Genomic DNA, 12,317 nt, shown 5'->3' on the forward strand with positions numbered 1-12,317 from the left:
GATATTTAATGAATTGTGTAAAAATAATTTTAAACAGAAACCAAATTTTATTTCCTTAAAGTTTTGGCTTATTGGGCAAGAGGAGGTCTACCTTTATGAGCATCTTATAGAAAAGAATAAAAGAATATTTGAATACCTACAATGTCCTCAGTACCACATAAATATATACATATATATGTAAGAAATAATACCTTTACTTTCAAAAAACTTAGATTAAAAACAAAAGCAGATGAATAAACAAAAGTAAAACTATGTTTGTATTTCTCCTTTTTTCAGGAGCCATTTCCTAGTTAAAAAAATCAAACAGTCAACAGCACAAATACCCTTCCATGGACGTAAATAATGTATATTTACAAAGAGATGCTTTTGAGACATCATCCACAATGTTCTATAATCCATGTAAGGAATCAAAAGCCAAAATGTCAATATTCCTTTTTTTTTTTCTTGTTGATCAACATATACCATTGTAGAGCTATAGCTTTAAGATTAAAATGTGTAAGAATGGATTGAAATATAATCTGTTATAAAACGTTAACTCAAAAAAGAGATTAAAAAAAGTGAGGAAACTCACAGAATACCCTTAGCTTTAAACAAACAAAAAATCCGAGTTTTTTTTGCAGTGTGCCTTTAGATGGTATCTATAAAAAAAAAAAAAACCAACCACTAAACCTTAGAAGCATCTCCCCATAAGGCACTTGTACACTGTAGACAGCTTTCTCTTCAACTTTTTCCTGTTTCTGTGTTCCGAGCTTCAGGTTGCAGGGTAATGCGTGGACTATTCTAGGAGTATCTGAACAAAAGGCTCAGACAATCCATGCGCTCTTGATGAAAAGAAATATCCAATTCAAACACTCCCTAGTCTCCTGTAAAATATTATTTCCTAGATTCCTATATTCCCATGAACAAATATCAAATAATTTTATTATTCGAGTGCACTACAGATATTGTAATCTATTGTGGACTAATAGCTCTGTGACAAGGGCTCAAGCTAAGCACCTCATCTTCATGAGGCTGGAGTGTGTCGGTTGTTGTTGTGCGTCACTGAGTTGCTTTCGAGTCATAGTGACCCTATGTGACAGAGTAGAACTGCCCCATACAGTTTCCAGGGAGCAGCTGGTCGGTTAGAACTGTTGACCTTTCAGTTAGCAGCCGAGCTCTTAGCCACTGTGCCACCAGGGCTCCAGGAGTAGAAGGGGAACCACGTTTCATTCAGGAGTGAGATGGTGGAGGTGGCAGGGGAAACACAAAAATTTGCCAATTTTGGAAAATACTATAATGAAAACATCTGTTTAAGCTCTAAGATTGGGTTCCTCAGCAAAAGAAAAGCACAATTGAAATTAATTCCAAGGCCGTGGATGTTGTCGCTCTTGTTAGGTGCTGTCAAGTCAATTTTCCACTCATACAGACCCCACATGACAGAGTGGGCTAGCCCGAGAGGTGATTCTAGGCTATAATCTCTATAGGAGCAGATCATCAGGTCTTTCTCTTGTGGAGCCACTGTTTAGGTTCAAACTTCCACCTTTCAATTAGCAGCCAAGCGCTTAACCACTGAATCACCAGGGCTCCTTCAGTTGGGGATAGAGGTGAATACTGGTGACCATTTTGAAAATGAAGAAAACTCTTTAGGAAGAAAGATGTGAGAGTGGGGTTTTCTGTTTGTTTGTTCGTTTTTGTTTTTTTTGACACATCAGTTTCAACTAACCAACCAACAAATATATCTAAATTGTCTTCCTTCCAGGCAATTCACTGGTAAAATCAAAAGAACACAAAACCATAAAGATTTGGGGAAGAAAGTGTCAAAAAGGGAAAACTTTGATGTGAGAATGGATTTCCTTAAGGGATAAACACTACAATATGTAGAACAAAGAATTCTGACCCTTAGGGAGATTTTTATTATTAAATAATATTATAATAAGCAACTTCAATCTCAACACCCCCTTCAGTTAACTTGCCATATCATGCTAACTGTGCAAGTTTTTTAAAATGAAATATTCCATGCAACCACATACCTCAGGGGAGACTTCTATAATCCCAAATTGGGATAAACTTTGATGCAAAACATTGATATTAAGTGAACGTAGCACTTCTTCAGATGGCAGAGCATCAGAAATTCCTGACTTTCGGTTTACAGGAGACACAAATAGTTCAATGCGGTTCTTCTTTTCCTAGTGAAAATGGATTATTTTGTAAGTTATAGAAACATTTTAAACAACTTTTCAATCCTCTAGAAACATTAAAGGAAGTTAGAATCCTGGAATCCTAAACGACATCTTGGAGACCACATTTATTAGTTATTCTCTGATACGCTTAACATTACCAGTACAAAGCCTGAAAGCTTCAAAATGGCCTTCCTCCAATTAGCTGGCACCTCAAGATTTATAATTTCATACATCTTTGCATGCTGATTTATTTTTCATTCCATTTTACAATTTTTGAAACATTGTATTTTTCAAATATTCCCTAAACAAACGTTCAAAGAAGCAATGAAAAATCAAATAAAACAAAACCTGATGTAACGGTACAATTATCAGACATCAGCATTCTATGCCATACGCCAGATGATTTCTTACAACTTGTATTAACATGAAGGCTGGACTAGTTGGGAAGATGGCGCTAGATGCACTTTGCAGTCTCTTCCTCGATGTATTTATATTTATTTTTTAAATAGTATTTTATTGTGTTTTTGGTGAAAGTTTACACAGCACATTAGATTCCCATTTGATAGTTTCCACACAAATTGTTCGGTGACATTAGTTACATTTTTCACACTGAGTCAACATTCTCTTTAGTTGTGTTCTGGTTGTTCCTTTTCCAGTACTCTAGTGTCCTTGCCCCTTATCTTCTCATCTTTGCTTTAAAGTAAAGCATTGTACATACAGATGGTTCTTTTAGAAGAGCACCCATCTTACAGGTAATATCCTTTATTCTGTGTGCCACTCTGTTTTCTTCCTTGATATATGATTCTATGCTCATCACTTTAAATAAGTCACATTTTTAAAATCTATCCTTTGGGAGAAATGCATATGTTGTGTAATGATATCATGATACTTTTCTATTAGTTTTAGCTCATTAGCTGAAATGGAGACAGGATTTTTGATATAAATGATCGATATCACACACACACGCACACACACACTCACACACATCAGGAAAAAATGACATTGGCATTGATATTTTCTCTTTTACAACTTATACAATGCACTTATAGAGATAAATTATTGTTAGCCTTTCCTGTTTGATACATGAAGTTCTCTCATGCTAGAAAATTTTCTTTTAATGCAGTTTGTCAGAAGTTTAGCCATGTATAAAATGGAACATCAATATATTACTAGCATTCCATTGTAGGAAAAAAAAAGATGATGACTAAATGCAGCATATTACTGATGTGAAACATGTTTGTTACAATTTAGTTTATGACCTAATAATAACAGTAGTAGGGACAGAGCACGTATTTTGTGTCTGGCACGCTACCGTGTACCTTAAACCCATGTATCATTTAACACCTCCATGAACAGATATTATTTCCATTTTACAAATGAAGAAACGTAAGTAGTTTGCTGAAAGTCACACTGTTGGGACATGGCCAAGTTGGAAACAGAGTTGGTTCTGTCTGTCTTTGAAGTACATGCTCTTAATCACTGGGCTCTGCTGCTTCACATATTGCAACTACATTGATTATAATGACTACTTTTAGAAACAAATATGCATGCAGTGCTACTAGAATTCTTTGAGAATATGCATATACCATGCTGGGTGTGGCGAATTCCTCTTTTTTTTTTTTTTTTAAAAGCTATTATGCTAATTAAATCTGTCTCTACAAAGTATACCTAAGATATCAATGTATATGTAAAAATTTAGACCTAGATCTAAGCTATCTACGAAATCTAAATCTTCTCACTGGAGTAAGGCTTCTGTGGATATAAATAACTTACTCCGTTCTTTCAGGACATTAGGGAATGCTATATTTCCTCTTCTGTGTTGTTGTTGAGTGCTGACAAGTTGATTCTGTCTTATAGCTACCCTATATGACAGAGTAGATCTGCTCCACAGGGTTTCCTAGGCTGTAATCTTTACAGAAGCAGATTGCCAAATTTTTGTCTCCAGGAGAGTGGCTGGTGGGTTTGAACCGCCAACCTTTCTGGTTAGCAGATAAGCTTAGCAGCTGAGCACTTAACCTTTGTGCCACCGGGGCTCCTTTCCTCTCCTGTAGACTTGAATGAAATCTTTTCTTTTAGAGCTTATTTGGTCACAAAAATTAAAAGTTTATACGAGGAATGAACAACTCACAACCCCAACGGAAAAATGAAAAGAAACAAAGACCCCAAACTAAAACAAAGAGCAAATCCTTCTCCACAGTTGGGAATGCAGACATTGGATGTAACAGGAAGCAGATCCCAAGCAGAAGCATAACTACTTAAGAAAGGGAGAACAGATAGTACTTGCTTGGGTTCCTATTGCAGCAGAAATCAAGAAGATAAATTTAAAACTGTAAGATGATTCCAAAGTCCTTTTCCCCATGAACCTTAGGTTCATGAACTTTTTACAAAGACAAAATCATCTAATGTGCATTTACCTTTTTTGCCTTTGCTCACATCCATCTTCAATCCAGATGGGTGTAGTTGGATGAAATAAGGTTCCCAGATAGTGAGGATAAGGGGGTAAGAAAAGACATGGGGAATTGATAGATAGGTCTAGAATGGCCCCTATACAGAAGATCCTTTGGGTTTACTCTCATTTCCACCTTAGATCCCATCCAAGTTTTCTCTTGGTTTTTCAGGACTTTTTATTCTGGCATTCTATTTGAGCCTCTGTTCTCAAGGATTAAATCTTTATTCTTTACTCAAAATCCTCCACCTTGTGCATTCAATATCCTTCATCCTACTAATGCACCTGAAGGGGCTTCTGTCTGAAAGCAGTGCCTTAACTGATGAAGTTTTTATTTTAATTTTAATGGAGAATATTTTGGAAGTAGTGTCCGGTAGATGGAGTCCCTGGATAGAGCAAATGGTTAACACACTAGGCTCCAAATTGAAAGGTTGGCAATTCGTGTCTACCAAGAAGAGCCCTGGAAAAAAGATCTGGTGATCTACTTCTGAAAAATCAGCCATTGAAAACCCTATGGAGCAAAGTTCTGCTCTGACACACATGTGATAGGCAAGGAAGTCAGGCGCTGCTTGGCCGTTAGCAAACAAAACTTTAGGTGATGGCCATGGGTGTGGCTCAAATGGGAGCTGCTCAGACCAAGCGGAACCTGTCCCCTCCTCTCCATTGTCCTCAAAGTGTTGGGTGTGGCTCAAGTCAGTCAAATCCAGTTTACTAGCCTACATGCCAGAGAAAAAACGCAATTTGTTTTACTGCTCCTGTGCACCATGATAATCTATGTAGTCCATAACGTTTGTATGTACTTCCTTGGGAGAGGCAGTATAAAAGGTTCTGCCTCCCTTTGTTCGGGAAGCTTGATTTGAGGTATACACCTCCTTGCTCCTTGCCTGCACACTTCCAATAAATACTCTTCCTCCCTTCTCACCTTGGTGTGTCTTCATTGACAAGAAGCTACACTGAACAGAACCTGCTTTAGGTAACATACGGGCCACCATGATGGACTCAACTGCAGCTGGTACCTACCAAGGTAGTTAGCCTTGAACGACAATAGCACTGGCAAACTTTTTCTGTAAAGAGCTAGACTGTAAATATTTTAGCCTTCACAGGCCAGATAGGCTGTTTTATCCACTCAACTCTGCCATTGTAACGTGAAAGCAGCCATAGAAAATACATAAATAAAAGGGTGTGGCTTGTTCCAAAAAACTTTATTTACAAAAACAGGTGGCAGGCTAGGTTTGGCCAATGGACTGTAGGACTATAGCACGAACTCTTAAATAATAGAAAACAAAGCTTGTACTCCAGAACGTGAAATTTAGGCATCTTACAAGGAGGCGGTTGATGTGCACTTGCTGAGGTAAGAGTCCTAAAGCTGCAGCCACTCCTTGGCGGAATATCCGAAGCAGTGTTATATTCAGCTTGTTTACATCCATTTGAAGTGTCTGGAAAAACAAAGAAAAAAAGAAGTCCATATTATAGTAAATCATTGGTTTGAATCGTTCAGTTTATCATTGAGGAAGGGCCACAACAATTTCTGTGACTTGCATCTGTGATGCTTTATTGCATTTTAATGGACATAAAATTATAGGGAAATTTTATGTGAAAAATTAAATAATGTTAGCTAAAAAGATAGTGTATTATTACAACAATGCAGTTTACCTAGTTATAATCAATAACTCAAATGAATGACAAATTCATAAAGAATTTCACTGAAATGCGCTTTGATTTATTTTGTTTTAGTTCAAGTCCTGATGATAAAATGGAATCTTTGTCCAAGTATATTTCAGTAATCCAGTCCAAGGACATCTTTAATTTGTGTTCACACACAGTCACAGAGAGCAAGGCACTGTGTAAGTCCCATAAGGCCAGACTTGACAGTTTCTGTACGTACTGACCCACTTCCAGTGCAACGCAAAAGAATGAGGCACAATAATGCATCTTCAAACTCTGGTAAGGAAGCCAATGGTACTGATGATTTGGGCTAAGGTAAATAATTCTTATTCAGTTGTTTGGGCAAACACTCTTAACTGTCATACCTGCTTTGGAAAAGTAACAGCAATTAAATGTTTAAAAATTCCTAAAATAGAAACTAAATTGTGATAATGATACAGCCTTAATTTAAGCCATGGGTACTACTACTATCTTTAAACCACGAATCAGTTTACTACATATTTTTAAAAATGCAGGATAATCTTTTGAGATAGATACTTTACAAGATAGGGAAGCCAAATCTTTATGTATTTTTTATAATGCTTAATTCGCTAACTTGACCATAGTAAGTAACAACAACTGGATGGAGCAATACCATCTATTCTATAAAGTGAGGCATACTTCTATATACCCTGATGAAGATTTGCTTACAAGTGTAGTCTATAGGGTAGGAACTCTGAGAGGACCTTCTCCTAGTTTGCTCTAAAAGGCGAATGATACTGCTTTGGAAATTTACAGTCTCATTAGGAAATAGCTCAGGACCTGGCAGTGTTTTGTTCTGTTGTATATAGGGTCACTGTGAACCAAAACTGACTCAACGGCACCTAACAACAACAACAACCTACAAATAAAGACAAAATAAGTTGGCATAAAATAAGTGACTGGACCAAATGCTTGAGGCTACAGGAATCAGAGGGAATTGGGGAAGTCAAAAGAGTTATAGTGGTTTCTAGTAAAGATGGCAGACCCAGCTGAAGTTCCAGACTGGATATACATACACCTTAAGCAAGAGCTATTGGGCTTGGTCATGTTAGGGAGCTGGAACTAAAAAAAAAACTAGGCTCTGCAAAAAATTGGGAGCCAGAAAAGGGCAGAATCTTTGAAAAACTTTAACAGCTAAGGAGTATGACTTGCTTCTGGAAAGGAGGAAAGGAAAATTATGTTAGGGATAGGTTCAGTAGCTACATCAACACTATCAATAATGCTTTTTGTTAAATAAAATTCATTTAATGGGACACAATAGTTTGCTATATTATTCTCTGTCTTATTCTGCAGTCTAAAAAGTGCTTGCATATATAACACATAATTTAACACAGAAATAAGGCTTGAGCTTAACACGGAAGGATGAATAGGGTTTGGAAAGGCATTGATGAGAAAAACATTATAAGCCTGCTTTATATATTCATCTGCAAACCCAGGAGATTAGAAAAACTCAGTCCACATGGTGGTGGGTTTGAGAAACAGGCTTGCTTTTATCTAGGAGCCTGCTTTCAGCTCTTCGAGGCTGCGGACACTGTCATTAGATATGGGACACTGTATTAAAGGCTCTGTCTACCCTTCTTCCTTTGGGAAGCCAAGGATGGGTTCCTCAGTTCTATAAAACACTGATGAGGAACCACTGACTTCTGGATCACCAGCAGTGTTTGTCAGGCAGGGTAAGCAGGCAGGCAGTATCCCTTTCCCCAGGGGCAGGATTGGGAGCCAACGGTCCACGCTGGGAACTGAGAGTCAAGAGGGTTGTATACATACTTGAGAACTCAATTCCCAGGGCCATGATTAACTTGAGGCTTGTAACTGTGGAAACAGTATTAAAGTATAAGTTTCTCAGTTTGAAACAGTAAATGGGAAAAGAAATGGGAACTCAAGATTAAAAATCATTCAAGAAGGCAACTTCCCAAGAAGGTAAAAGCAGTGCATTTGAAATGGAAATTGAGCTTACAAAACTAAAGTGAAGAAGCAAATTGAATTAATTTACACTAAAATCATCTGGTTCATTGCAACAAAAACATGTGAATAATTTGCCTCAGTTCGCTGCTTGCCTGTGAAAAGCTGGATTGGTTTTACAATGTATGCACATATTCCTGACTATTTCACATAAAATAGTGATGCCAAAATATAGTACAAACAGATACATATGGGTAGGACCTAATATATGCCAGGCATTATGTGTGGGCGCAATCTGAGGAAAAGAAAGCCTTCTCAGACAAAATGAGAATTTCACGTCAGACAAAATGAAAGTATATGATTTCCTTCTGGATGGATGCTGGAAACGCACAGCTTCTCCTCATCCTATTCTGTGGCATCATATCAACTAAGGTAGAGTATAAATTTCCATGGCAATAATAACAGTGTTTCAGCTTTAAACCATACAACTGTGCAAGACATATTTTAGTCTGAATTCTAAACCTGTGGTCATTTTTATCACTTAACATACAAATGATTTAAGTTTTTAATTTCAAAGAAATGAAAATTTTCTTTCCAATGTGAATACTAAGCCCCTTCACAGTACTAAATAAAGCATGACGATTCATTCTGTTGTATATAGGATCGCTATGAATCGGAACCGACTAGACGGCACCGAAGAACAATATAAGGACAATTGAATACCTTTAACAATATTACAAATATACAAATATATAGAAAAAATAAACACATTAAAAAATTTGAAGATTACAAACTCCATCTATATTTAGATTTTTTTTTTTTGGCCTCTGCCTTGTTAAGAGGTTCCTGAATTAATTCCCTTTACCTAGGATTTAAACTCCCTCCTCCTTACCTGAGGAAATGCCACTTTGTAATAAGTCTTCCTTTCTTTGGTCACCAGACTGGCCACTAAGGCGATTGAAGCCTACTGGCCATAGATACGGTGGCTTCACTGGGGTTGGTATCACTCAGTGTGGTAACTCATGGTGTCAAACCCCTACTCCTCCATGGACCTCCTCCCGTACCAGATCATACAGAATCCTAGTAATGTTTTTGTACTAATGTTACTTGTAAATTGTTATTCCCGTATATCGCTCCTTCTTTTTCTTTAATTATTACTGCTTTCTCAGAAAAGTTATCGATATAGGTTCACAAATATTAATTACCACAGTACTGCAGCGAAAACACCAGAAAATTTGACAAAATCAACCTGTTAGCCCATTGCCGTCAAGTTGATTTTGACTCATAGTGACCCTACAGAACAGAGTAGAACTGCCCCATAGGGTTTCCAAGGAGCATCTGGTGGATTTGAACTGTTGACTTAACCACCGTGATTATAAAACACGGGCAGTGAATGCAGACGAAACCACGTGACTGGAAGCGTCATTGTAATTGGGTAGTAGCAGCTCTGGCTGTTCAAAAGTAAATTAGCATAGAGTTTTAGCTTTGTAGGTATATTGATACATGTAAGCTAAGCTTATGAAAAAATGTTTTTGTTGTTATAATTAACTATAGGGATATTTTTTATAGACAGTCATTTTGGTGTCACCCCCCTGACAGTGTCACCCACCACAATCCACACCCCCACCACCGCACCCCACCTAGTGATGCCACTGCTTAGATATTAATCAAGACAGTGGAATTGATTAAAATTCACATTTGAATTTAGCACCAGTAGTATATTTGAATTATTAAGTATAAGACAGGCTTTTAGTTATTTATTTATTAATGGATGGTTAAATTATTTTTGCCTAGGAGAAGGACAGGTTTTTAATTGCTAGTTCCCTCCTGACACTATTAGGCAGCCTGATGACTTGGCCATACCCAGTAAGAGTGAGGACCACACCAAGTGTGAGCCATTAAGTGGAGGGAGGCCAAATGATCATGCCTGTTCCTGGAGAGACATCCTCAAAATCCCTGAGAGAAAAGCTGCCTCATTTCCAAAAGCCATAAAGGACCCAGTTTCCTTAAGGACCAAAGCCTCATCTTTCTAATGTTAATTTATGTTCATTGCTCCCTGGAATGATGAAAAACTGTCATTTATAACTCCATTCTTGGCTAAGGAGCCTCCTCTTTTTGGCTGTGGGTTGGACTGGTAGATTGACAAATGATATCTAGGAATAAGAGCAAAAGTTTCTCTGTTTATATCTTTGAATTAAGTAGAAAACACTGAACTGTGGGAGACATTTTAGACCTTCACTTAGTCCCTTCTTACCATTCTCTGCATTTATGCTTTGCTTTTTTACTACTTTCAAGCTATTTCCATATTTCACTTTCCCACCTTCCTTGGAGTCTTACACTTGCTTCCCTCTACCTGAATGTTCTACTCATGCTTGAAACTCAGTATCATCAAAGCTAAACTTATATTTCTCTCTCTCTGCCCATCCACAATGAAATTTGCTTCTCTTTTTATATTTCATATAATGGGATGAAGTACCATATTTGGGAGTCATCTTCACTCCTTCTTTACTCTCTGCATAGCCACCATGATAATCCAATTAATAAGCAAAATTCTCCCTTTTCTACCTCCTAAATATCTCTTTGAGCTGGAATCAACTCGATGGCAATGGGTTTGTTTTTTAATATCTCTTTAACATTGACTTCATCTTCTCTTTATCTTAAGTTCCACCATCTTAGTTCAGATCATTATCATGGTTACCAGTACCCCTTGAATAGAATCTTAATGGGTGGCCAATTTTTTTCAGCTTAGAAATTCTCTAAATTACTCTTCCAAAGGGCACCACAGTGACCTTTACAAAACGCTAATCCAATCAAGTCACTTCTTAAAATATTTTGAGAGCATCTTATTTTCTAATGAATGGTCCTTACTCTTTGGTAAGGACAATTGCCTTGTCCTTCTAGTCTCACCTCCCACCGTCCTCCACTAGGAACATTACGCTCCACCATACCTAAGGCTTATTAAACATGCTATGCCCTTTCACATCCTGAGTCAGCACGTGTGGACTGCTGCTAGGCTCTCCTCATCCTTGCTTTCAGACTCAGCTCAAGTATCATTCCGCCAGCCTTCCCTGATCACTCCTCCCTTTCCTTTGCTTGATCTTTCAGTTCCTCAATAGTATTTCTTAGTTTTCATTTGTTTGAATTTGTATCACAAAAATTTCATGCATATTACAAAAAATTAATGTACAGAAAGATAAATAGTGAAAAGTGAAAGTATTCTTATTTCCTCCTAAACCTACATTCCAAACCTCAATTTCAATTCTAATTGGTAACCATTTCTCGTGTATCCTTCCAAATATTTCATATACAAATATTTTATAAAAAGAATATGTATATATGATAAAAAAACACCATATATATTACTCTTAAATACAAATAGGATTAAACTACACATTTTCACAACTTGCTTTTTTCATTTATGAATATCTCTTGGACTTACTACATAATGTTTCTGGGACATTGGTGGTTCATTGGTAGAATTATCACCATCCGAGTGGGAAACCTGGGTTCTAGTCCCTGCCAATGCACCTCATGTGCAGCAGCCACCTGTCCGTCAGTGAGCGTTGTGTTTTGCTATTATGATGAACAGTTTTCAGAGGAACTTCTAGACTAAGATGAACTAGGAAGAAAGGCCTAGTGATTTATTTCTGAAAATCAGCCAATGAAAACCCTAGGGATCACAATGGTCCAATTTGAAACCGTGCTTCATTCTGTTGCAGATAGGGTCACTGTGAGTCCAGGGCCAACTCAAGGGCAGCTAACAACAACTTATTTAGCTAGTTTTCATTATCAGATATATCAGATAGCATCTTTCAAGTAGGGTCCATGAGTGCTATATTTCCTGAGACTTTATATGTATGAGAATGTGTTTATAGTGTCTTAACAATAAATAATGCCTTGGCTGGATATTAAATTCTTGATTCAATTTTTATTTTTTTGTCTTTGAACTCTGTTGTTATATTCAAATGCCTTATGGCACTGAAAGTTGCTGTGAAAAATAGCCTGGCCTGAGGCTGGCCTATCTTGTAGATAATTTTCTTTTTCTGCCTAGAATCTTATTTAAAAAAAAAAAAAAAAAGCATTGCCATTGAGTTGATTCTGACTCATAGCGACTGTATAGGACA

The 12,317-nt window shown here is 37.2% G+C and overlaps 1 protein-coding gene across 1 annotated transcript in view; it reads right to left on the bottom strand.

Moving 5' to 3' along the window:
• The window catches only part of PTPRR (protein tyrosine phosphatase receptor type R), a 360,816-nt gene that overhangs the window by 159,918 nt on the left and 188,581 nt on the right, over positions 1-12,317 (bottom strand). The window contains exons 3-4 of the mRNA XM_049883889.1: positions 5,928-6,041; positions 2,010-2,165 (exon numbers count right to left, since the gene is read on the bottom strand). Coding sequence (XP_049739846.1) covers positions 2,010-2,165; positions 5,928-6,041 — 270 coding nt within the window. The remainder of the gene's footprint in view (positions 1-2,009; positions 2,166-5,927; positions 6,042-12,317) is intronic.

This window comes from Elephas maximus, chromosome 4 (assembly GCF_024166365.1).
Source record: "Elephas maximus indicus isolate mEleMax1 chromosome 4, mEleMax1 primary haplotype, whole genome shotgun sequence".
Lineage (NCBI taxonomy): Eukaryota > Metazoa > Chordata > Mammalia > Proboscidea > Elephantidae > Elephas > Elephas maximus.